Below are 22,035 nucleotides of genomic sequence, written 5' to 3'. Positions count from 1 at the left end.
CACAGGTTCTGTGGTATGCCGTAACTCTGCGATCGCCCACACGATCAATGTGAATCAGCTGATTCTGACACAATCCACTACAATCACATTAATTGCATAAACAGTTTAAGAGCTTAGTCAATCGAAAGAATGTAAACACTTGAGCCAAAGTTTCAGTTTAAAAGGGTTAACCCTTGTGCTATCCTAGGCACTTTAACGTTGGGAGTTGGGTCATCTAGACCCACTAAACAGTGCTCTGAACCCTTTTTCTTCAATGATTTGTGATCTTCACTGGTGTCCATGGATTACATGAAATCCTCTTCACCTTTATCCACCTTTTTCATGGTAGGGAGAACATGTCAATGTAAGGGTGGGGTCATAGGAAAGCAAAAGGGTTAAGTGAAGATTGTCTATTCTATTTAAACAAAAAGACTTGGAAACCTTAAACCTAAGTCTTTTTGCAGTTAGACTGTGGAACAAAGTCTGCAAGCCTAAGAACAGGTGCAGAACCTTAGACGACAACACCCCAGAGTTTAGACGCTGTTGGTGGTCAATGAATAATGGATTAAAATCTTTGTATCAGAAGTGAAAACGACAGCCGCCCAAGCCCTTATGTAAGGTGGAGCAACAGATCCTTTTTATTGAAATTAGGCCAAAGCTTCAAGAGATGGGTAAAAAGAATGTTTGTTAGATGATTGACTGGTTTATGCGGTGTGTGTGACAGTTTTCAGCTCTGTGGTGGTAAACATCTTAAATGACGTCAAAGCTGGTGGAAGCTTTTCTGTAAATGGATGAGTAGGCAGGATATTCTAGCCTGACAGCTCCTGGAGCACAAAACTCAAATAACCACCTGTCAATCAAACGATTTTTTTCCCCCCTTTAGAAACAGTTTTAACCTCAATCATAACATGATAAAAAAATCACACTCGTTTCTGTTGTAGTAAGTATAAAAATGACCACAGAGATGGAGAAATTTTGCTGATGTCTGAGCAATGGAACCTGGCTTGTTAATCGAAAACCAAAAAGTTACTTGGTGAAATTGTACAGCTCCAATCATTTAGTTTTCAAACATGTTTTAATCTGCAATCAAGGGCTGCCTCATGTTTGTAACCCTTGTGTTATCCTAGGCACTTTAACATTGGGAGTTGGGTCATCTGGACCCCACACTGGACAGTGTGCTGAACTTTTTTTCTTCAGTGATTTGTGATCCTCACTGGTGTCCATGGATTACATGAAATGCTCTTCATCTTTATCCACCTTTGTCATGGTAGGGAGAACACGTCAATGTAAGCGTGGGGTCATAGGATAGCACAGGGGTTAAATACACACTCCAACGAAGTCATGTTTTTAGTATTTTTAACATTTTCTTGTAGCAATTTTCTCACAATGGAGAACATATTTACAGAAAATTAAGATTTAAAAGCTTGTTTGTTTTTTATTGAAATTGTGGTGAATCAGGAGCAGATGAAAAAATGTAGTTTGAAAAAGCTTGTAGTTGTTACGTACAAACCACAATCAGCAGACCACAAGCTCAGCTCCATTCTAGTGCACCCAATCGCAGACATATAGATCCATGTACTGTAGGCTTCCCTCGCCTGAGCTGGCACCTGGCATAAAACTATACAGCTGGATAGCTCCAATGTTGCTGCCATTTTTGTCGCACCGCAAATGTTAGCTTGTGCTTGAAAGCAGTAGCGCCGTATAAAGGTGGCAGATTTTAGGTGCCCAGACTGAGGCCCACAGAGGCACCAACAATGATGAAATGATAAAACAGAAAAAAATAATTTCAGTAAGACATAAAACAATATATAAAATCACAGACATTTTATTTTCAGTGTCATGGTAATAATTTTTTGTTTTTGTTTTGGAAACATCAACTACTGCAGGGTCGGCCCTCCGCACCCCATATTTATTTTGAAATGGTTCAGTCCGACTGGATTGAACCTTCCCAAGAAACCCAGGCATGCGGTTTTTGACAGACAGGGCCACACTGTGAGGTAGAAAGACATGCCTCAAAAATCAGAATGCAAAAAAGGAGGGGCAAGAAATAAAGAGAGGAGAAGGAGTTGAAGGGTGAAAATACCATGTTTCCCCAGTTATTTGCGTTTCAATAATTGCGGTTCCACTTATTCGCAGATTTTTTGCAGTCACGGGACTCCTCCGGTTCATCACAAAAATTCAGCTCAAGATGCTTGTATGAGTTTTTTGTGTTTGAAGGAGGTGCTGCGCGTGAGAGGGGGAGCGGAGATGAAGTGCATGCTGTATTAGGGACCCTGTAAACATTTATTTCATAGGGTACAAAATCCATCGCGACACCCCTGGTTGTAAGGGGCTGTAAGCTAACAGGTGAAAGTGTAAAACAATGGATGATGGGAAGTGGGGCAGGGTTGCTCCTTGCCAACAGTCCCGCCCACTTAGAGGCTAATTTCTAATGAATTAATGCCGCTCTGCAGAAACTAGAATGGGGCAAAAAAGTGTGTAGTCAGCCATCCATTGTGCATGTTCTGCCACTTTCACAGAGGGGAACTTGAGAGGAGGACAGAGGATCCACAAACAGAAAAAGTTACATGTCTTTGAGACTTGTTTGTGGATGACCAAATACTTATTTTCTACCATGATTTACAAATCAATTCTTTAAAAATCAAACAATTTTATTTTCTGGATTTCTTTTCTCCTTTTGTCTCTTATTAGAGGTATACCCATGATAAAAACACAGGCCTCTCATTTTTTTTAACCCTTGTGCTATCCTAGGCACTTTACCATTGGGAGGTGGGTCATCTAGACCCACTAGACAGTGCTCTGAACCTTTTTTCTTCAATGATTTGTGATCTTCACTGGTGTCCATGGATTACATGAAATCTTTCCACCTTTATCCACCTTTGTCATGGTAGGGAGACCACGTCAATGTGTGGGGTCATCTAAGATAGCACAAGGGTTACGAGGGAGAACGTGCACAATTGGTGGCTGACTAAGTACTTTTTTGCCACACCATATGTCCTGAAACATAACACAGGGTTTTTGATTTACCCTAAAATCTGCATAATTATAATAAAAAGATGACTGGGAAGAAGTTTACAATACATCAAAAGATGACTGGAGTGGGACTTAAAGCAGGATCAGTTTATTAAACAAGAGCAGGGCAATTTAGTTTTTAACCTTGAACCGAAATCAGCCTGTATTCAGACAGACGTGTTGTTTAGTGTGTTCCTGTGATCAGTCCAGATGCAGAAAGAGTGGAGTGAACATGAAACCGTCAACAGGGCAGTAAAGACTAATTAACAATGATTAACTTGGGGAGGAAGAGCAGATGTTCTATTGTTCCTGAGCATCTATGGATTTCACAGATGCTTCTTTAGGGCAGAGTCTGTATGTGCACTTTTGAAACTGAAGTAACTGCAGTTTTGCAGCATAATACAACAGCTCATTGCTTTGACTTTGCCTGTGGGGGCATGGGTCAGCTGAAATGTAAACCCTTTCAACACACATCCTGGAATCATGACCTGAAGCTTTTCTGGAGTGAGTTAGTCTTGCGGTGTTGTAGAAATCAGCAGCTAGTTAAAGCTGTTTCTTGTTTGTCATAATCTGTAAGAGTCTTTCCTGCAGGTGTGTTGTTCAAGCCTCAAACCTACTTAAGGTGTTGTCCGACACTTCTGGATGTCAGTCTAATCTTGAGAAAATTTTAAAGTGCAGAACTGCGCACTTTGAGATCTTCCACATAAGTCTTTTTAGCATTTGAATATCCAAGATTTAAAAGTGGCATGTCTTGGCATATAGCCTAATGCAGCAGGGGTCACTGACCCTGCTTGTTGTGAAGCTAACCCTACTTCAGTAATTGCTGCTCAACTGGATCAGGTGTGTTCAGTCAATCAGACACTGGTCGGATTAAATCCAGCTAATCATCATCTACTGAAGCAGGGTTAGCTGCAAAACAAGAAGGACGGTAGCCCACGAGGAACAGGGTTAGTGACCCCTGGCGTAATATATACAAACCAACTATATTTATGCTGCTTCTACTGCAGATGTGGTTTGTTTTAGATAGTATAAAAATATCAACAAGGATTTTGAAAGCAGACTGTTCCTGTTTGTTTTTTTGCAAAGTTGACCTTTTTAACATTGTTGCATTGGAAATGGCATATTCCTGAAACCAGGCTCCACTGGTCATTTGCTAAAACGAGACTTTGCTTCAAATTTAAGAATGGAATACATAATCGTTGGATGTCCGTGGAGCCTTTGTTTTTCTCCTGCTCTTTTTAGAGGTTGCCGCGGCAAATAATTACCAAAAAATTAACTTAATTTCGTTGGAACCGTCTTTTCTATGTGTTACATCCCACTCTCTCTGTCCAGTTCTCATTTACAGTCAATGGTCACGATTGTTTCTTTTCTCAGACACTTGGTAAAGTAAAAAGTGAGCCATACCAATCATTCTATTTTTAAAAACAATATTTATTTCAGAACGTCATAGTTGTTGTAATAAAAATTAATTTTGCCACCAAAATATTAAAATACAGTTACATAATTACAAGAGGCCCTTTAACTGTCTAATGTTTACAGCAGTATCATAAACTGACTTCTGACATTCTCTCTAAAGCACAACATTTCCTGAATACTTCCTTGACCTGTATTTCAGTGGTTCTTTCTGATGTGTAATGTATAGTAGGACCATGGCTCTGGAACATAAAGAAGTCCGGGGTACTTGTGGCGTAAAACCTTGTCATTCCATAAGTAGGCCACCCACAGAGCCACAAGCAACAGAGTGACACTAAAACTGTATAAAAGGAACAAGCCATTGCTGTCTGGGCTGAGGCCTTTGTGGAGTTGAAACATTACCATGGCAACCATTGCAAAGAAAGTGAGCAAGAAAAGTTCAGTGATTTGTCCTTCTGTGACCAAATACCTTAAAAAAAGAAGAAAGAAAAATACAGTAAATGTTAAGACTGAGATAAAAAAGTTTAAAATGATGAAAAGGTTAGAAATACTGGTGAGAAATCTTCGCTTTGAATGTGTTCAAGCAAAGTCCCTTTAATTTGCATTAAAGTGTTTGCCTTTTAACTGCATTGATACAAATACAATAATAATTGCATAGTTTACCAATGAATATATCTAAAAAGTCATGGTTGAACTATAAAACTACATTCTTGCCTTGAAAAGTTACATAAATACATAGATTATATTGTACCCAGTATGTATTCAAAGTGAAGAATCATTAAAAACAATGCTGTTAGATTACTGACCAATAGTAGAGGGCGCTTGGTCCCAGCAACAGCCAACCAGGCACAGTAATCCTCCTCTCTTCATGAGTGCTGCAGAAGCAGCCACTGAAGTAGATAAATAGGATGATGAAAAAAGGAATATACCTGAAAGAAAAAGAGGCATTTGAAAAAACTTCACCTTTTTCCCTATGGGATACACATAGTGTCTTCTGTTAAAGATAAATATACAGTGGCTTCAAATTTGTGTCTCATTTTTGGATAAAGCAGCTTGACTAAAGCTTTTAAAGCCAGTAGAGACTTGGAAAAATTGTCTTAACAGATTTTTTTTTCTTATCTTTTATGTTAAAAGTTTTAAGAAAAATACAGCTGCTGTTTGTTTTTTTTTGGATACTTTATTTATCCCTCAATGGGGAAATTCTTCTCCGCATTTGACCCATCTCCTGGGGGAGCGGTGAGCTGCAGCAGAACTGCGCTCGGGAGGCGGTAGCGTTAAAGGTCTTGCCTAAGGACCCTCACTGAGTGATGTTAACTGCTCGCCATTGATATGGTAATTGCCCCCAGTACCATTGTTTCTTCCCCTCTGGGAATCAAACCCTGGATTCCTGCATGGTAGCCTCTCACCTTACCAACCGAGCTACTCAGCTAAATGTTTCCATATTATTTGACATGAGAGAGGTTTTTCACAGCATTTCTGCTATATTATAAACCCACAACATGTTTGTCCAAAATATTTCTATAACTGGGATAAAAAAATTCAATGACATAAACTTTTTTTTTACCACAATCGTAACATTTTCCATGAAATTCTACTAAAATATGACCATATGCCTTATCATTGATATCAGTTCTTCACACAAAAAATAGCTTTTTTATAGAATTACTACAATAAAACCAGTTAAAGAAAAAGAGGATGGCTTTATGAGTTTCTGGGGAATAATTACTTCGTCAAAATCACATTGCAGAGGTTTTTTTTTTCCCTGACTGCATTTTCAGTTTTAGTACAGCTGTACCACACTGGAATCATCCCATCCCAACCTGGTTGGTTTTTGGGCAGGAGACCAACCTGAGAGTACCAGGTCATGTGAATGAGTACAACCAAATGGGTGCACTTTCTAGTGTTTTATTGAGCCAGTCTAGAGTCTGGCTAAGTGTAGGGATTAAGGTCAGGAATAAAATGTCAACAGAAAACCCAAATCACATGTGTCAATCGTGAGTTGTGGCGACCCCTAAATAGAACAGCATAAAGGAAAACTAACAGCATTTTCCATCATTAATATCCAATATATTGAACCAAATTTGTTGCATTGGCAGACTGAATGGGGAATTCAAATCCTTGGTATTTGAAAAAAAAGGATTTCATGTGGTATTAGAAATCGAATTTGATTATAAATTGCTCGATAATATAGAGGCAATTTGGGTGGGTTTGAAATGATCTAGCTTGATATGTAGCCAAATAAACAAACACTATCTAGCTGTTTTGAATATTTTTAGTGTAGTCAGAACTAGAGCCAAGCTCAAAGCACCTTTGACAAAAAATTCTATTTGATTTGATTGCATGGAAGAATGAACCAAAGATTTCACTGTTTAACTGTTGGTCAAGGGAATTGAAGAAAATGCATAGAATCACATGAAAAAAACACTTGGAGGTTAAGGTCTTACATTGTTGTTTTTTCCCTTCAACTGACAAATGTTGATAAATATAGTTTGCCTTTGACCAATAGCCTGCAGTTATCTCAGAAAGTTTTGCACCAGTGATGACATGTCACTATCATCCATTTAACCCTTGTGCTTTCCTAGGCACTTAAACATTGGGAGTTGAGTCATCTAGACCAGTGGTCCCCAACCTTTTTCATGCCACGGACCGGTATGACGTCACACAAACTTTCACGGACCGGTCTTTCCAATATAGCCGGATGATTATTGTAGCAATACTACGATGATGGAGGATCAAATACGTGACAAGTCGAACCCTGTGCTTTTATTTTGACACGCTTAACAGTTGACATCCCACGGGTGTCATCCTCCCTCTCCACTCCCTTTCCCACACTCTCATGATGCAAAAAAAGTGCTGTCTACTAAATGTAGCTTTTTTTTTGGAAGTTGAAGGCTCCTCTTCTGTCTCCTTGCTGGGCCTTTTCCCCTCGGCAAAGAAACTTTCCAAAGACGTTTTGTTTTTTACTCATTTTGCTAGTTCCTGGGTTTTATTTTAGCTGTAATTTATCGCGTGACCCAGAAGAGCGCCATGAAATGCGTAAAAAATGACAGCTACTTGAGCTACTGAGCTACTTTTGAGTCGACAATGTCTTGAAGATCTACCTGTGTACATATATATATATATATATATACTATTAGTAAATGTTGTTAAATGTTTGTTTATTAGTTACATGTTTTTTGTACATTGTTGTTTATATACTGATGATTAAAAACTACACAGTAAGACAGGGGTGTCAAACTCATTTTGGTTCGGGGGCCACATTCTGATCTCAAGTGGGCCGGACCAGTAACATGAAAGCAAAATAACAGCTTTGTTTTTGTTTTTTTACTTTGTTGGAAAAAGTGCCTAAACCAACATAGTAGCCTAATCACTTGGGGCCAATGGATCTCAAAAAAATTAATTTCACTTAACAAAAATTGTTATATTCAATTTTATACAGACTGAATATTTGACATCTGACACTGAAGCAATCCTGATAATGAACTCAAGAGGGGCTACAGAAAAAAACAAAACACCGTGCCTTTAAATGTCTCCCAAAATGGCGGCAAGAACGTTCACGCAGGCGCTGTGTTGCTCAGCAACAGCTTCTACACCTCAGAGCTCTAGAGAAGATCTGCATGGAAGTATGGACCAAAATAGCAGCTACAGTGTGTACAAACCTGATGAAAACCTACAGAAAAAGTTTGACTTCTGTTATTAACAACCAGGGTTACATTACTAAGTATTGAGCTAAACTTTTGTCATTGGTCAAATACTTATTTTCTACACTACAAATAAATTATTTAAAAATCAGACAATGTGCTTTACTGAATTATCTTTTTACATTCTGTCTATTACAGTTTAAGGGTACAGACACACACGGTCACACACGCACACAGATATGTAACATACACAGGTACATGCCTGTGTGTGTGTTACATATATGTGTGTGTGTGTGTGTGTTTGCTATATTACGTCAAAACAAAACTAAAAAAATAAAACCGATAAAAAAAGAACTGAGGGGGGAGTTTCATTTCTGCCACAGGTGTTTAATCTTGCAGCACTTCAACTACTGCTTTGTTCTGCACTTGGACACCGTGTGCTCAATTTTCACAAACACTTACCACATTATATGTCCCAGGTGTTCATCATAATAATACAGCAGTTCAAAGGAGTCTATCTGTGAAGGAAGACCAAAAGCCTGCATTAATGCTTGAAAATTCTTATGAGCCTTCTTCAAACCTCCATGTCACCATTTCCATTGTGCAACAGTGCCACCTACTGTGTTAACCTTGCTGTGAGGGGATGCAGTCAAAAGATGCAGAAAAAGTGAACATAAATGCAGAAAAACCTAAATGTTGAATATGAACTGAAGCAGATATAAATGACTGATTTGTAAGAATAAAACTCAGAAAGAAAAGGCACATGTTTTAAGAAGCAAAAGACAAAACTTTATTATACATTTAGAGCATATTTCTGCATTTTATTGTAGTCTAATGCTATAAAGTCTGAGGTTCTTCTGTCTGTTAAAGTAACCATCAATGAGAAAGAGATTACTCAAACAAGCCCGAGTCTCAAAAAGTTGATTAAAGTCAACTCTAATCAACTCTTTCAAGTTAAATGATTTTTGAAACCCCAAAGAAAAACAAATACAGACAATGGCAATCCTTTTTCGGATTATAGGGATTAAGATTAAGACACTGAGATATCTACCGGGGAACCTTGGTGCAGTGCAGAAATGCTGTCTGTTGCATAAAAAAGATGGAGAGCAGGGAGAGTCTCAGCAAAACAAAGAGATGAAAGGATTCTTTCCTTGTGGCTCTGCATCCATGTCTCCAAATTGATTTAAGTCAAAGTTGATCTAAACTAAATTCACAAGCGGCGCCATGGGTTTAGGCTACTAAACAATCGGGCCCTAAAATGCAAATTTAGGACACGGAAGAAATCAGTTTTTCAATAACAGTATTTCCTGATCTTATTAACCTGCATGAAGTCATGCCTGAGAGGAAACCAGTATTGATTTATTTTTACAGTTTTCCAATATTAATCTGATACATTTGAGATGTGTGAAGGTCTTGATGCTGCAGCTAAATTTAATGTTTTAATTTTTGCTGTTGTTGCTTTTATTCATAATAAAGAAAAATTCAAGATTTTCTAGTTTCACAGAAATTAAACAAAGTCACCTTGTCTGAGCTAATAAAAGACATTTCTTAGGCAAGTTAAAATAAAACTATAATGCAGTAAAGAACAATTAAAAACAAAGGCTATGTTGTTCAGTTCTTCTAGACTGGTGGTCTGCAACCTGCAGCTCCGGAGCCACATGAGGGTCTTTTACCCGTCCATTGGTAGTATTAGGGAAAAATAAAAGGTAACTGTTAAGTAAAAAGTAAGTAGTGTAGAAAACAAAAAAAGGAAAGCAACTCATTCAACTCATTTACTGTGTGAGGCTCCTGATAAGTGAACCTTATGGTTTAAAAAATACAGTAAGGGTCACTAATTACCTCCGATTTAAATTTTGTTTGTTAGATTTACAAATCTCAGACAAAAATGCACCACAAACTGAAGAATAAATGTTTTTTAGTCACTGTTGACGTTACACCACCTACTGTATATTACATTTGAGATGTGACACAGGGTGTCTCATTTTGAAAGGAAGTAATGTGAAGCCCTGTCAAAAGTTATAAATAATTTCATATTTTATATTTTTTCAATTAAAAACGACAATTGCCAAAAAAAAACCTAATAGTTCATTTATATTTATCATAGTAGTAACAATAACTTAAATAGAAATCAGTCTTATTTTCCTAAAGGGGGAAATAAGACTTTGAGCTGCAAATGGGTTTTGGTCAGTAAGAAATCGACCCAAATGGCTCTGTAACCCTTGTGCTATCCTAGGCACTTTAACATTGGGAGTTGGGTCATCTAGATCCCACAAGACAGTGCGCTAAACCTTTTTTCTTCAATGATTTGTGATCTTCACTGGTGTCCATGGATTACATGAAATCTTTCCACCTTTATCCACCTTTGTCATGGTAGGAATAACACGTCAATGTAAGGGTGGGGTCATCTAAGATAGTACAAGGGTTAAGTGTTGATGGTTGCCTCTTGACAATTCTCAGCAGACCTGAGATCTGCTATGAAAGTTGAGGTCCAGGGTTTGAGACCTTTCTGGTCTCAAACTATTTTTAACCATGTTAAAAGAAAGGTCTGCAGCTACATACATGATGAGTATGTTGGCACGTTCTAGAACGAGGACAAACCGCAATTATTTCTTTCTCCATCATGATCAATTTTCAGACAGTTTGTACTTCTGTGTTTTGAAAAGAACACCATCCATACGTCAATAATTGCAGAAAGGCCAAACAGGGACCTAAAGCTAGACTTTTCTTTATATCACTCATCAATGCATATGAACTAAATCCTAATTTTTTCATCATCTTCACCAGTTTTTATCCTTGAGTTTTGTCATGGGGGCGGCTGTGGTGCATGCACGTGAGTCGATGTCCGGCGCCTGTGTTCAGCAGCAGAGCCGCCACCAGTGTGTGAATATGCATGTGAATGTGTGTGTGACTGGGTCTGTGACTGTAAAGCGCTTTGGGCCTTGCAGGTAGAAAAAGCGCTGTATAAGTATACGCCATTTAATCCTGCATTGATAAGGAAAAGTTATTGTGCTTGAGGAAAACAGTGAAAAGTCCTCCTACTAGGCCTGCACAATAAATCGCAAATTTATCTTTATCGTGTTTTCTAGCTGTGCAAAATGCATATCGCAAAAGACGGCAAAAATTGCGATAAATGGTTAACTTTAATGTGCTAAAACAATCTTATGGCATCTTGAAGTATTTAACGCATCTAATAAATCTATTATGCATTTTACTAATCGATGGACTCTTTACATAGCCCTTTTATGTTAGATGCCCTATGTAGACAAGGGTTGTTTGGAGTGTAATTTAACTTACTTATAGTAAAATACAACTGTAAATGATGTTTTTGATTGTTTTCCTATGTGTTCATGTATCATAAGTTATTAAATCACATATCGCAAGTTTTCCTCAAATCGTGCAGCCTCATACATGAGTCACTGTGTGAAATGTTCTTGGCATAGACCCCCTCTTCATCCAACTAAACAGTATTCCTTTCAAGTCTGGTTCATCAGGTTACAGGAAAGACAAAATTCAGACTGGCTTTGATGTGCTGCTGTGTGAAGTAAACATTTTCTTGGTTGGAGTCCTCCAAAGCTAATAAGACATTTGTCAAGCCAGTTTAATTGCACCTAAATGCATTTCACCAGTTTTTAACCTTGAGTTTTGTCCTTTTGTTACCTCCACAGACAACAGAAACCGCAGTTCCGTCTCCTTCCTGAGCTGAGCAGCAAAGGTGGATTCTAAACTCTTTAGCATGAGGATATCCCCTCTTTTTAAAATCTATCAGTGCCACCAGTGCTTTATATATCTGTCCCATAAGTGATCTTCAAATGCTGACTGATGTTTTGGAGGGATTTCAAAGCCACTCACTTTACTAACTTTAACAAACTAATTTTTCACTACTTTTTGTGTGTGTGTGGGGGGGGGGGGGGGGGGGGGGGAGGGGGTTATTCTTTTTACATTCTAAAGTGCGTCAAGCAGGAAGATTGAAAAATGTTTTCACAATGTGTGTTTTATGAATAATGCAGTCGCTGTTTCATACTTCCTTGCGAAATGATAATTTTGACCTATAGCGTACTTTCTACCAAACTTTTCACACTGTTTTCACAACATGCTGCTTTAAAAAGCCTGGCCCAGTGTTGGAGGAGAAGACAACTGTGGAGAAAAATAATGTAAAGGCAAAAGGGAAGCTTGAGTTATACTCCACATTTGAGGAATGTGGATAGAAAAAGTTTTTGGACGAGCTCAGACTTGTACAGTGAAATAAAGCGCTCAACTGAACACTATTTTCAACATATTGTGTTCCAAATTATCATGCAAATTGTACGTAAGTGTTGAAACGATAAAATAGTTTGTTTTTCAATTAAATACATAGATAGATGGTATTGTGTCTCTGGGCTCTTTGGATCACTGAGATCAATCTCAGACACCTGTGATCATTAGTTTGACAGGTGACTTCAATTAAAGGAAGAACTACTACAGAAGGATGTTCCACATTAGAAAGTAGATCAACTTTTTCAATCAGTATGGGAAAGAAAAAGGGTCTCTCTGCTGAAAAGCACAAAAATAATTAAATGCCTCGGACAAGGTATGAAAACCTTTGATATTTCACAAAAACGTAAGGACCTCACACTAGTAAGAGATTTGTGGCTGGTTCAGAGCATAAAATAAAAAGAATCCAATTAATTTAAATCATTTTAAGTAAATAAAAATGTATATAAAAATTCTGACTTCTATACACATAAATGTTCGTAGCAATACTGCAGTCTCTAAAAGTATTGGATTTGTTGTTGTTTTTTTTTTGTTTTTCTTTCTACCATAAGAAACTAATCACATTTGAGTTTATCTTGACACTGGGGAAAAATGTTTTTTTTACCTTAATAAATATTCCCACAAATAACAAAGCCACCTCTGAGCTTAAGCATGAGCGGTTATCAAATATTTAAAGGTTTTTGTGAGTGTATATATATTTAAAAAAACAAAATATTTTAAATTTTTTTGAAAAGACAAACTCACAATTTTATACGATGTATATCTATTTACATTGACTTTTTCTCAACAGATTTGATAAGATATTTCCTTGAAAACACCTGTTTGTGTAAAATATTAAAAAGCCACTTCAGTATTTATTTAGTACTTAAGGATATTCATACTTGATGAAAGTAATACAACCTAAGATAAAGTAAAAGCCAAAATAAAAATATTCTCATTAAGGAGTAAGTAAAACCTTTTTACAGAAACCATTTAATATTGTTTCATAGAGAATATATATATATATATATATATATATATATATATATATAAAAAATTTTTTTTATTTGTGAAGAGTGGGAATGAAGCAAAACATTAGCAGTCTAGGGTTTGATGCTCAGCTTCTGAGAAGATGGAGGACAAAAGAAAAAGGAGCTTTAAACTTCATGGCAGGAAAAAAAAAAAAGTTAACAACAACAAACTGCTGTCTTTGCAGGCTTGTTTGATCCAGTGCTGTCAGCCAGCCTGAGAACTCATGTTTTCTACTGTCCCTGAACTAAATCTAAAGAGAAGAGACAAGCCACACAAAAGAAGCTTATGGCAAGCAATGCAATCATTAGCTGTCAGCATTTGAACCACCACCCCCCTTTAGACAAACTATTTATACAGAGATCTGACAGGTAGACTTTAAGGAAATCAACTCTTAGAAATACCGTGATGGACATGAAAAGGGCCCCCTCACCAGTGAATCCGGTTTAAGGTCTTTGATGATGGGGTTTTCTCTGACTGACAGGTGGAGCTGATACCCACTCAGGATGAGTCTGTGGTTGATGGAGTCCCCCACCAGGTGGATGCTGGCTCCCATGACGAAGGTGATGATGCAGAGGTAGACAGCTGTTCGAGAGATGGCTCTGGGACTCCGCTCAATCAGCTGAAACACGGTTCACATATGTAAAATAAGATATACCTTAAAGGTTTCAGTCGTGTCTTAGGAAATTTTTAACAAAGGCATTTTTGCATAAAATAAAAGCACCGTCAAGCATTATTACTAGCAGTATTCCCCTTGAGCTCAGATGGCTGCTGTTTGTAGGCTCCAGTGGTTTCTGCTGCATATGCCAGCTCTTTATTTCAAAGGAGTGTGAATTATGAATGGCTTTAAGGAAACATTGCAACGAGAATATTTCAGGTTATATGGCACACTTAAAGAGCCACTCTGAAGACATATTCTGTAAAATGTTTTTGTGGCATTTTTCTCATTATCAAGGACATGTATAAAGAAAATTACAGGACTATAAGTCGGCAATTTTTCATAGTTTGGCAAGGGGTGCGACCTATACTCCGCAGCGACTTATATTAGAAGTAAATTAAAATAAATACATTGTTAACCCTCCTGTTATGTTCATTTCTGAGGAACAGAGATGATGTTCTTGGGTCAATTTGATGTATGAGGTATGTTAAGTGTTAAGAGTATTTTAAGTGACTCAGAGAATCAGCAAATTTTTTTTTACAGTAAGATCTTGAAGGCTAACAACATAATATTCTATTTTCCAATGATTTCATAGATTCAGAAATGCAATAAAAATGACTACATTCTACAAATACAGGATAAAACAGAGTATTAGTTGCCCAATGATGCTTCATGAAAGGAATAAATAAGTATGAGAAAGAATTACTGTGAAATTATGAGATAAACAATCTGCTATGATTGTGTCATATGAGTTTATGCAAGTTATTAGTTCTTGGTCTCAGATTTTGTCAAATAAATTTCCCGTCAAAATGCGACTTATAGTCCAGTACGACTTATCTGTGCTTTTTTCTACTTTATAATGCATTTTTGGGCTGGTGCGACTTATACTCTGGAGCGACTTATAGTCTGGAAAATACGGTAAGTCGTTTCTGAGTATTTATTTATTCAAATGGTTGTGAATCAGATGGAGGAAAAAAACTGCCATTTGAAAAGGCTTGTAACAGTGACAAAGGTGCTATCATCAGTGGGCCACAAGCTCCCTGCTCCGCTCCATTCTGATGCATCCATTTGTAGACGACTAGATCCACGTACGTCTTTGTTTTCCTCGTCCGAGCTTCTAACTGGCTCAAAACTGCATGGCTCCAATATCGCTCACAATTTTTGTTGCACTTTACGCTAGCTAAACAGATGAATGATGTTTACGCGCTTTTACAATAAATCAAACGATGAGTGGGACTTGTTATGTATAACTCCTTCTATGCTTCATTATCACATTGTTTTTGCATGGTTAAAATGAAATTTTGAATGAGATTTCCGCGTGTGCCTCAACATGCAGGCAGGCGGGTCACTCACTTCTGACTGACTTGCAAAAATTGAGAAAATTAATATTGAGAAAAATAAAAAGACCAAATACCTTGTCACTTCCTGAAAAAGTGAAATAAACCAATTTCAAATGTTGGCTTTATGCTAACATAAGGCCACTAACTATTAGTGAAAAATGTTGACAAAACTGTTTCTATTCTGCTGTTTTGTGTTTAAATATTGATGAAAACAAGAAACAGGATCTACAGTAACAAGTCCCAGGAAGCAACTATAAGGCTGTAGAAGAAACTGTCTGCTTTCAGAGAAAATGACCAACAAAACAGAATAAATATACCAGTTGGTTACCAATTATTTTGGTAGGTGAATTTATTACCGGTACTTTTTAATATATTTTCCCCTTTCAAGGAAGAACCTGCATGTTGTTCTGTTTGTTTAAAGGGAGCCTATTATCGTTGGAGTCTTAAGACTTTTGACACGTGTGGCTCTTTGGGTTTGCATTTAGACTGTGGGATGAACGTGAAGCACCAACGCATTTGAGAGGAAAAACAGACGATTCTTTCCTCTTTTTGGACACAAATAAAATTGGACATGCTTCACTTTCTAAAATGTTCCAGGAAAGAAAGACAGAAAAGGCTTGTTTAATGAGCCAAATAAGCAATGTGAAAGCAACTGGAGACTCAAAGCTTAAATGTTTGGCAAACGTCGTCTGCAGGAGCCACAGTTGAAGTAAAATGAAGACAAAACTCTGCCAGTGAATTCAGAATGCGCTGCACAAAAAAAAATTCATTTCTTTATTCCTAAAGCCAAAGCTAAAGTGCAAAACCCCACTGTTAACCTGTATCATAGCTGGAATATTTATGTAACTCAAATAGGAGAGGTCTTAGTTTGAACTACAAGGTTTCATAAAAGTAAAGAGCCAAGAGTGAATCTATTTGTCTACAAGTGGATGTATCAGAATGGAGCGGTAGCAGGAAGCATGTGGCTCACCTATTGTAGCACCTACGCCACAGCGACAAGCTTTTACAATTCCTCATTAACAATGATTTGAATAAAGAAATATTATTAAATTCCTGTGTTTAAGCTTAATTTTCTTTATAAAAATCCTCATGCCACCAGAAAAATGTCACATGTTAACTCCCAAAAAGTATGTTTTTTCTTTTGTTTTTTAATTGGATTGGGTCTTAAGGCTTGGGGTGTTGCCCACAAGATTTCCACGTTTACTGGATCTTCTCTGCGGTTGCCCTCCTTTGTCAGTAAGATCCACCAGAATAGCTTCTGTCTGTGGCTGGACAAAAGCTTTGAAAGCCACTAAAGAAAATGATGCAATAACAGGTGATAGTGTTTGGAACTAAACGTAAGAATTTTTTAAACAAATAAATCGATGGAATTTGCTAATATTGAGTCATACACACACAGTGAATGAATGTTTTTATGTGTGTATAATTTATCCCTGGTTTAAAACTGCAAATATAAAATAGCTTGAGTCTAACTTTACGAGTACATTGCATGAAATGACAACTTTAATGTTAAAAATAGCAAAAAGTCCTTAAAGTACAGACCCTTCTTTGGAATTAAGAAAAAGGGTGTGTGGATGGTGTGATAAATGGGGTAAATCGGCTCCACAAGACTAAATTCACTGTTCTCAGCATATATAAATACATCTGGGTTGATGAGTGGCTTAAATGATGCACGAATCATAAAAAAGAATCTCGCATCCTCTTCCACTCTATTCATTTCAATTAAATTAGTGTGTTTTCTAAAGTGGGAGTACACAGCCAAGGTTGTCTCAAAACATTCCAGTTTCAAATTATACATTGCATCTTTTTGAAGATAATAAATCATTTATTTTAAAGTTGATTCTGAATAAAAATCATATTTCTTTCAAAAATGTTTAAGGACTTTTATAAAGTCTGTTTGATATTTTGTTCATAACAAATATTGTCCACCAGAGGTTGCTCTTAATACAAAACTTGAATGAAGCAGCTGCTCAGTGTCACCGCTTAACCCTTGTGCTATCCTAGGCACTTTACCATTGGGAGGTGGGTCATCTAGACCCACTAGACAGTGCTCTGAACCTTTTTTCTTCAATGATTTGTGATATTCACTGGTGTCCATGGATTACATGAAATCTTTCCACCTTTATCCACCTTTGTCATGGTAGGGAGAACACGTCAATGGTCATCTTGACCCCATAGGATAGCACAAGGGAAAAAGACTGTTCAAAAAAACAAAAACATGTAAAGTGCAAGGCAACTGAAAGCTGCAGCACAAGACTGTTACAAACCCATTTAAAAAATCCATGCTATTTTGGGGTAATTTCTTATTTTCCCTCTAACAGCAAATAATTGAATTGTACCTGATATCAACTTAATTAATAGTCTGTCCAGAGAAAAAAGGGCTTCCTCCAGCTGTGCAGACAAACTGGATTTTATATATATATTTATATATATATTTATGTGTGTCTTTTCTATTGCATTCCACGTTATGTTACGATAACCCTGATGCTCTGTTTGCTGCTGCAGAGGATGAAGCAGTGACGGATCATTTCAGCAGATCTACCTGTGGGTAGAGCCCAAAAATGGCCATAAAAGTTAACGCGTGAATGCAAGTTTTGAACACATAAGCCAGAAACTCGGATGTGCATTTGCATTTACGTTTCATTGGAAGTGGTCGTTGCCGACCCTGGTGTGAACCAGGTGTGAGCCGTGCTCGGCAACCAGGCCAACATTTAACTTACAACATGCTTTTGTCCATTGGCCAGGGGACTTGCATCCCAAACCGTTGAAATACAAAAACATTTTAAAACCTTCTTAAGATTTACCTTTAGCATCAGAAATGGAGTGATAACATTGTAGGCCATGTGGAAATAGTCTCCAGCACTGGGTTTGTTCAGTGGAAACCAGTCCAGAGGAAGGATGATCTAATACACACAGGAAAAAATCAAATTCATTTTTGATTCAATTGCATTGGCAAATGTTCATCAGCCCCATTAGGTCCAAAGTGGCTGTGCTGCACCCCCTCACCATAACAATAGGCCTTCCAAAGTCCAGTATCCAGTTCTGCACGGTCAGACAGAGCCACAGGTCAAAGTGGAAGCACTGGCCTTTCCTTTGTGGTCCTTTGTCCTCAGAGACATCAGGAGTGCTGTCCATAAAAGTTTGAAATGATAGTTAGCAAAAAGACATTAACAGAGCACGAGGCCTCACTCTAAAAATACCTGTCCAGAGGTGATGAACCAGCTGTGAAATTGCTGCTCCGCTTAACTTGAAATGTGTTACACAGAGAAGTCATTTCCTTTGGAACGCTAAACACATTCCCTATGCACTGATAGAACTGCACACCAAATACATTAAAAAGGACCTCAGAACGCTCGTCAACACAAACAAATCAGATGCGTCCCATTTAAAATGATGTAAGCTAGACTCCAGGCCTGCCAGAAACACTCTTTGTGTCACAAATGAAGGTTGACAATCTTTGTTTTTTAAAGGGATATCAGATCATGAAACTAAGAACAAAAAAAGCACCATAGTTTGGGAAATGAGGTCTGTATCCTTTTCTATTTATTTTTTTTATTTATTTTTTAATAGAGTCAGGCTCTAAATCATGTAACTTGTCGCTTGGCAACAACAAAATGACGCAGGGGAGGCTGAGGAGACAGGGGTGCTTCAGAGTTTTCAGGACTCTAAAAAGTCACTCTTCTGCGGAGTGAGCTGTTGGGGGGGGGGGGGGGGGCGATGCACAGACAGGAACAGGAAGAGGACTGTGGTGGGTGGGAGGGGGACGTTATGGAAACTGGAATCCATCATGCACAATCCTCTTCATCATCATCTTCTCAGTACACTGAGGAGCTCCTTCAGTCAGAAACTTAAACAACTCACTGCAGGAAGAGAGCTTTTTTCCTGTCAGATATTAGACTCTACAACACCTCATAGACATGCAACAAGAAATATTAACAATAAATATAATCATAACTCTCATTCATCCAGGTTAATGTTTCACCTCTTATCCAAAAGGCTTTGTCAATTCTGAAATAGCTGGTAAAAGAGCTGGTTTATATGTGCTTAAGTGGGAGGAGTCTGACCTGAAACTGGATAGGATTGTTTACGTTGTGGACTAAATGGTTTAAGGTCATCAGGGTCCTGTGTTCTCAGCTGGAGTAAGGGAGACAGTGGCTACCCTCCCCAGCCTGGTCATCTCTTTCAGCTGTTAATGATCCAGGTGAAACTGGTTCGATTTGTTTGGGTTTCTTTTTCTTTCACTCAGTGAAAGAAGCAATATTTGTAAAGAAATATAAACCTTCTCTTAGTAAGAATGGTGCTCTCAGGTGTATTCTTCCATCCATCTACGGCAGTGTTTCTTAAACCCAAACAAACCGAACCGGTTTCAATTGGGTCATTAACAGTTGAAAGAGATGACCAGGCTGGGGAGGGTAGCCACTGTCTCCCTAACTCCAGCTGACAACACAGGACCCTGATGACCTGAAACCAATGTAGTCTACGGAAACAATACAATCCTGTTTTTAGGTCTGACTCCTCCCCCTTGAGCACATATGAACCAGCTCAGAATTGACAAAGCCTTTTGGATAGGAGGTGGAACGTTTTCAACTTTAAAAACAAAGTCCAGATGATAACTTTTAAACTTACTACTGCAATAATAATTATCGTTTTTTAAGTTAGTTTTTTAAGTGTGTTTTTGGTATTGTTTATGATCTATTTGTTTTTTTTAATAGAGCTATGGTAGCAATTTTTTTTCCTTTGTATGATCAATAAAGTTTTAATCACTTCTATTTTACCATGACTGTCAAACAGGAAACATTGTAAAACAAGGTCACATATTAATACAGTCTTTCTCATTAACAACGGAGAAGACAGAAATATTGTGCGACCGAAAACTGAAAGGCTGATCGTGAAATAGAAGACTGCAAGGTTAAAAATAAAAATGTTCTTAAAAAGTGTGTTTATCAAATTTCGCAAAAACAGATAACAGCCATTATCTGATAATGAATATCAGGAAAACCTATGATCCCCTAAATACGTCTGTAATTATTTTAAAAATTCAGACGATGGTCTGATCTCTTGCTGTGATCTTCATGGGCTCAGAAGCGCTGCTTGCATCTAAATCCGACTTTTTATACCTGACGGGGGGGGTAGGCTCTTAGAGTGAGATTTCTCAGAAAATGAGGGAAGGGACGGAATTGCATGTTACTTACTGCATGATGTATTTATTCAACAATACCAAAAAAGTCACATCAAATGCATTGAAAGAAAATGCAGCTTCAATAGGAGCATACTTTTCTGGGTATAATTTGTATTGATCTGATTTGTGCACCAACTTCGCTTGCAATCATAATGTTGACAAAATTACAGCTAAGCATAAAGCAAACAAAACACCATCTTATTATTTTCTGCTACAAACAAACCTGTGGGAACTGTTGCCTCGACGTTTTCGCACATCCTGCATAGTTGGTGCCGCATAAAGTGCTCCTTCTTTCCTAAATTATCCTCAATCGTGACTGACGTCCAAACTTTAGACAAAATCGGAGAAAGAAGATAACGGAACCAAACGTCTCTGTCACGAGATGTTTCACTTCCTTGTTTACGGCTTAGTTCCCGCCCTTCAACGTCACTGACCAATCAAATGCCAGGAATTGGAACACGAGGCCAATTGTAGCCAATCAAATAAAGCCATTCATGAAATGTAGCTTTCAAGTTTTACAGGCACGAAATTATAAAAGTGTTCTATTTGTCTCTTAAAAAAAACAATTTCTTTACTTTTGACAGTAGCACATACAAGTTCCTTTCAAAATAAAGTACACCCTGAGTCAAATAAGATCCTGCCACTGCAGCAGATTTACTTGTCTAAAAAATGCAGAAAAACAAGTTAAACATTACATTTTCTAAAATTTATGACAAACGTTAGATACTATTGTGTGGCATAAATTAAAATGTGCTCTTAACTAACTAATTTCGTATTTTTTCAAATTGTTTTCATTTTTACTAAAGCCACAGAGCCACAACTAAGGAATAAGAGCTCTAAAGGCTCAGGTTGCGGACCCTTGAGCTACCTTTATGCTCTATTAATGTGCTCAGTCTGGTAATAATAATTTTAAACATATGCATAAAATATAAAGCTGGCACTTAATTATCACTTCATGTGTCTTTAAAGAATATTTTAGGGTACCATGATGCATGCAACCTTCCTTCCTCCTTATTCATAATACTGATGGAGTTACACAACATGTTTTTTTACTGTTTAAGATAAAGTTGCAACTTAAGGCACAATAGCTCACATGATATAATTAAGGATAAACAGGTAATGTAAATATTCATCCTCCAACTTCATCATATTATTAGGAGCTTACAAAACCTCAGTGTTCAAGCCTTGTCCAAAGAAGTGTACTTCTTTTGAATACCCAAGACAAACTTCTTGTAAACAAAAGAGTTTTAAGTTGTTCGGCTATAAATCGTAATTACTGAACAGCCCATTTGAGAAGGATTGTCAGCGTTTTGCAGATGAGGTGCTATCTACAAGGGAACTTCTATAAACTTCATCCTTCGTTTCACATCAGGAACTCTTTTACAAAAACAATACTGAAAAAAACAGATTTACGTTTGATCGTTAAAATTGATTTTGGGTTTTGGAAGATTTTACTGATGGAAAAATGTCTTTAGTAGAAAGTTCATATAAACTATTATTTTCTGTAACATCTGTGCTTTTCTTTGTTTTATTCTTTAGTTTATCTTTTGTTTT

At 37.5% G+C, this 22,035-nt stretch overlaps 1 protein-coding gene across 1 annotated transcript; it reads right to left on the bottom strand.

Annotated features, from left to right (window-relative positions):
* Positions 1 to 4,401: 4,401 nt before the first annotated feature.
* LOC101166858 (CLN6 transmembrane ER protein) lies at positions 4,402 to 20,884 on the bottom strand. The gene is made up of 7 exons (XM_004066873.5): positions 20,705 to 20,884; positions 18,309 to 18,429; positions 18,107 to 18,205; positions 13,738 to 13,926; positions 8,508 to 8,563; positions 5,211 to 5,333; positions 4,402 to 4,873 (listed from the first exon to the last, which is right to left on the bottom strand). The coding sequence occupies exons 1-7, from the start codon at positions 20,743 to 20,745 to the stop codon at positions 4,603 to 4,605; spliced, it is 900 nt and encodes a 299-aa protein (XP_004066921.1). The 5' UTR covers positions 20,746 to 20,884; the 3' UTR covers positions 4,402 to 4,602.
* Between the last annotated feature and the right edge of the window lie 1,151 nt (positions 20,885 to 22,035).

The sequence above is a fragment of the Oryzias latipes genome, chromosome 3 (genome assembly GCF_053564925.1).
Source record: "Oryzias latipes strain Hd-rR chromosome 3, Olatipes_Hd-rR_3.1".
Classification (NCBI taxonomy): Eukaryota; Metazoa; Chordata; class Actinopteri; order Beloniformes; family Adrianichthyidae; genus Oryzias; species Oryzias latipes.
This window is presented reverse-complemented; position numbering and strand designations above follow the sequence as displayed.

What these genes read in the sequence shown, in the direction of transcription:
- LOC101166858 (XM_004066873.5), bottom strand. Translation starts at nt 20,745, where the DNA reads ATGCAGGATGTGCGAAAACGTCGAGGCAACAGTTCCCACAG. An exon ending in CTCCATTTCTGATGCTAAAG is followed by an intron (nt 13,927 to 18,106) that starts GTAAATCTTAAG and finishes ACCGTGTTTCAG; the next exon opens with CTGATTGAGCGGAGTCCCAG. An exon ending in CACCTGGGACATATAATGTG is followed by an intron (nt 5,334 to 8,507) that starts GTAAGTGTTTGT and finishes TTTTTCTTTCAG; the next exon opens with GTATATTCCTTTTTTCATCA.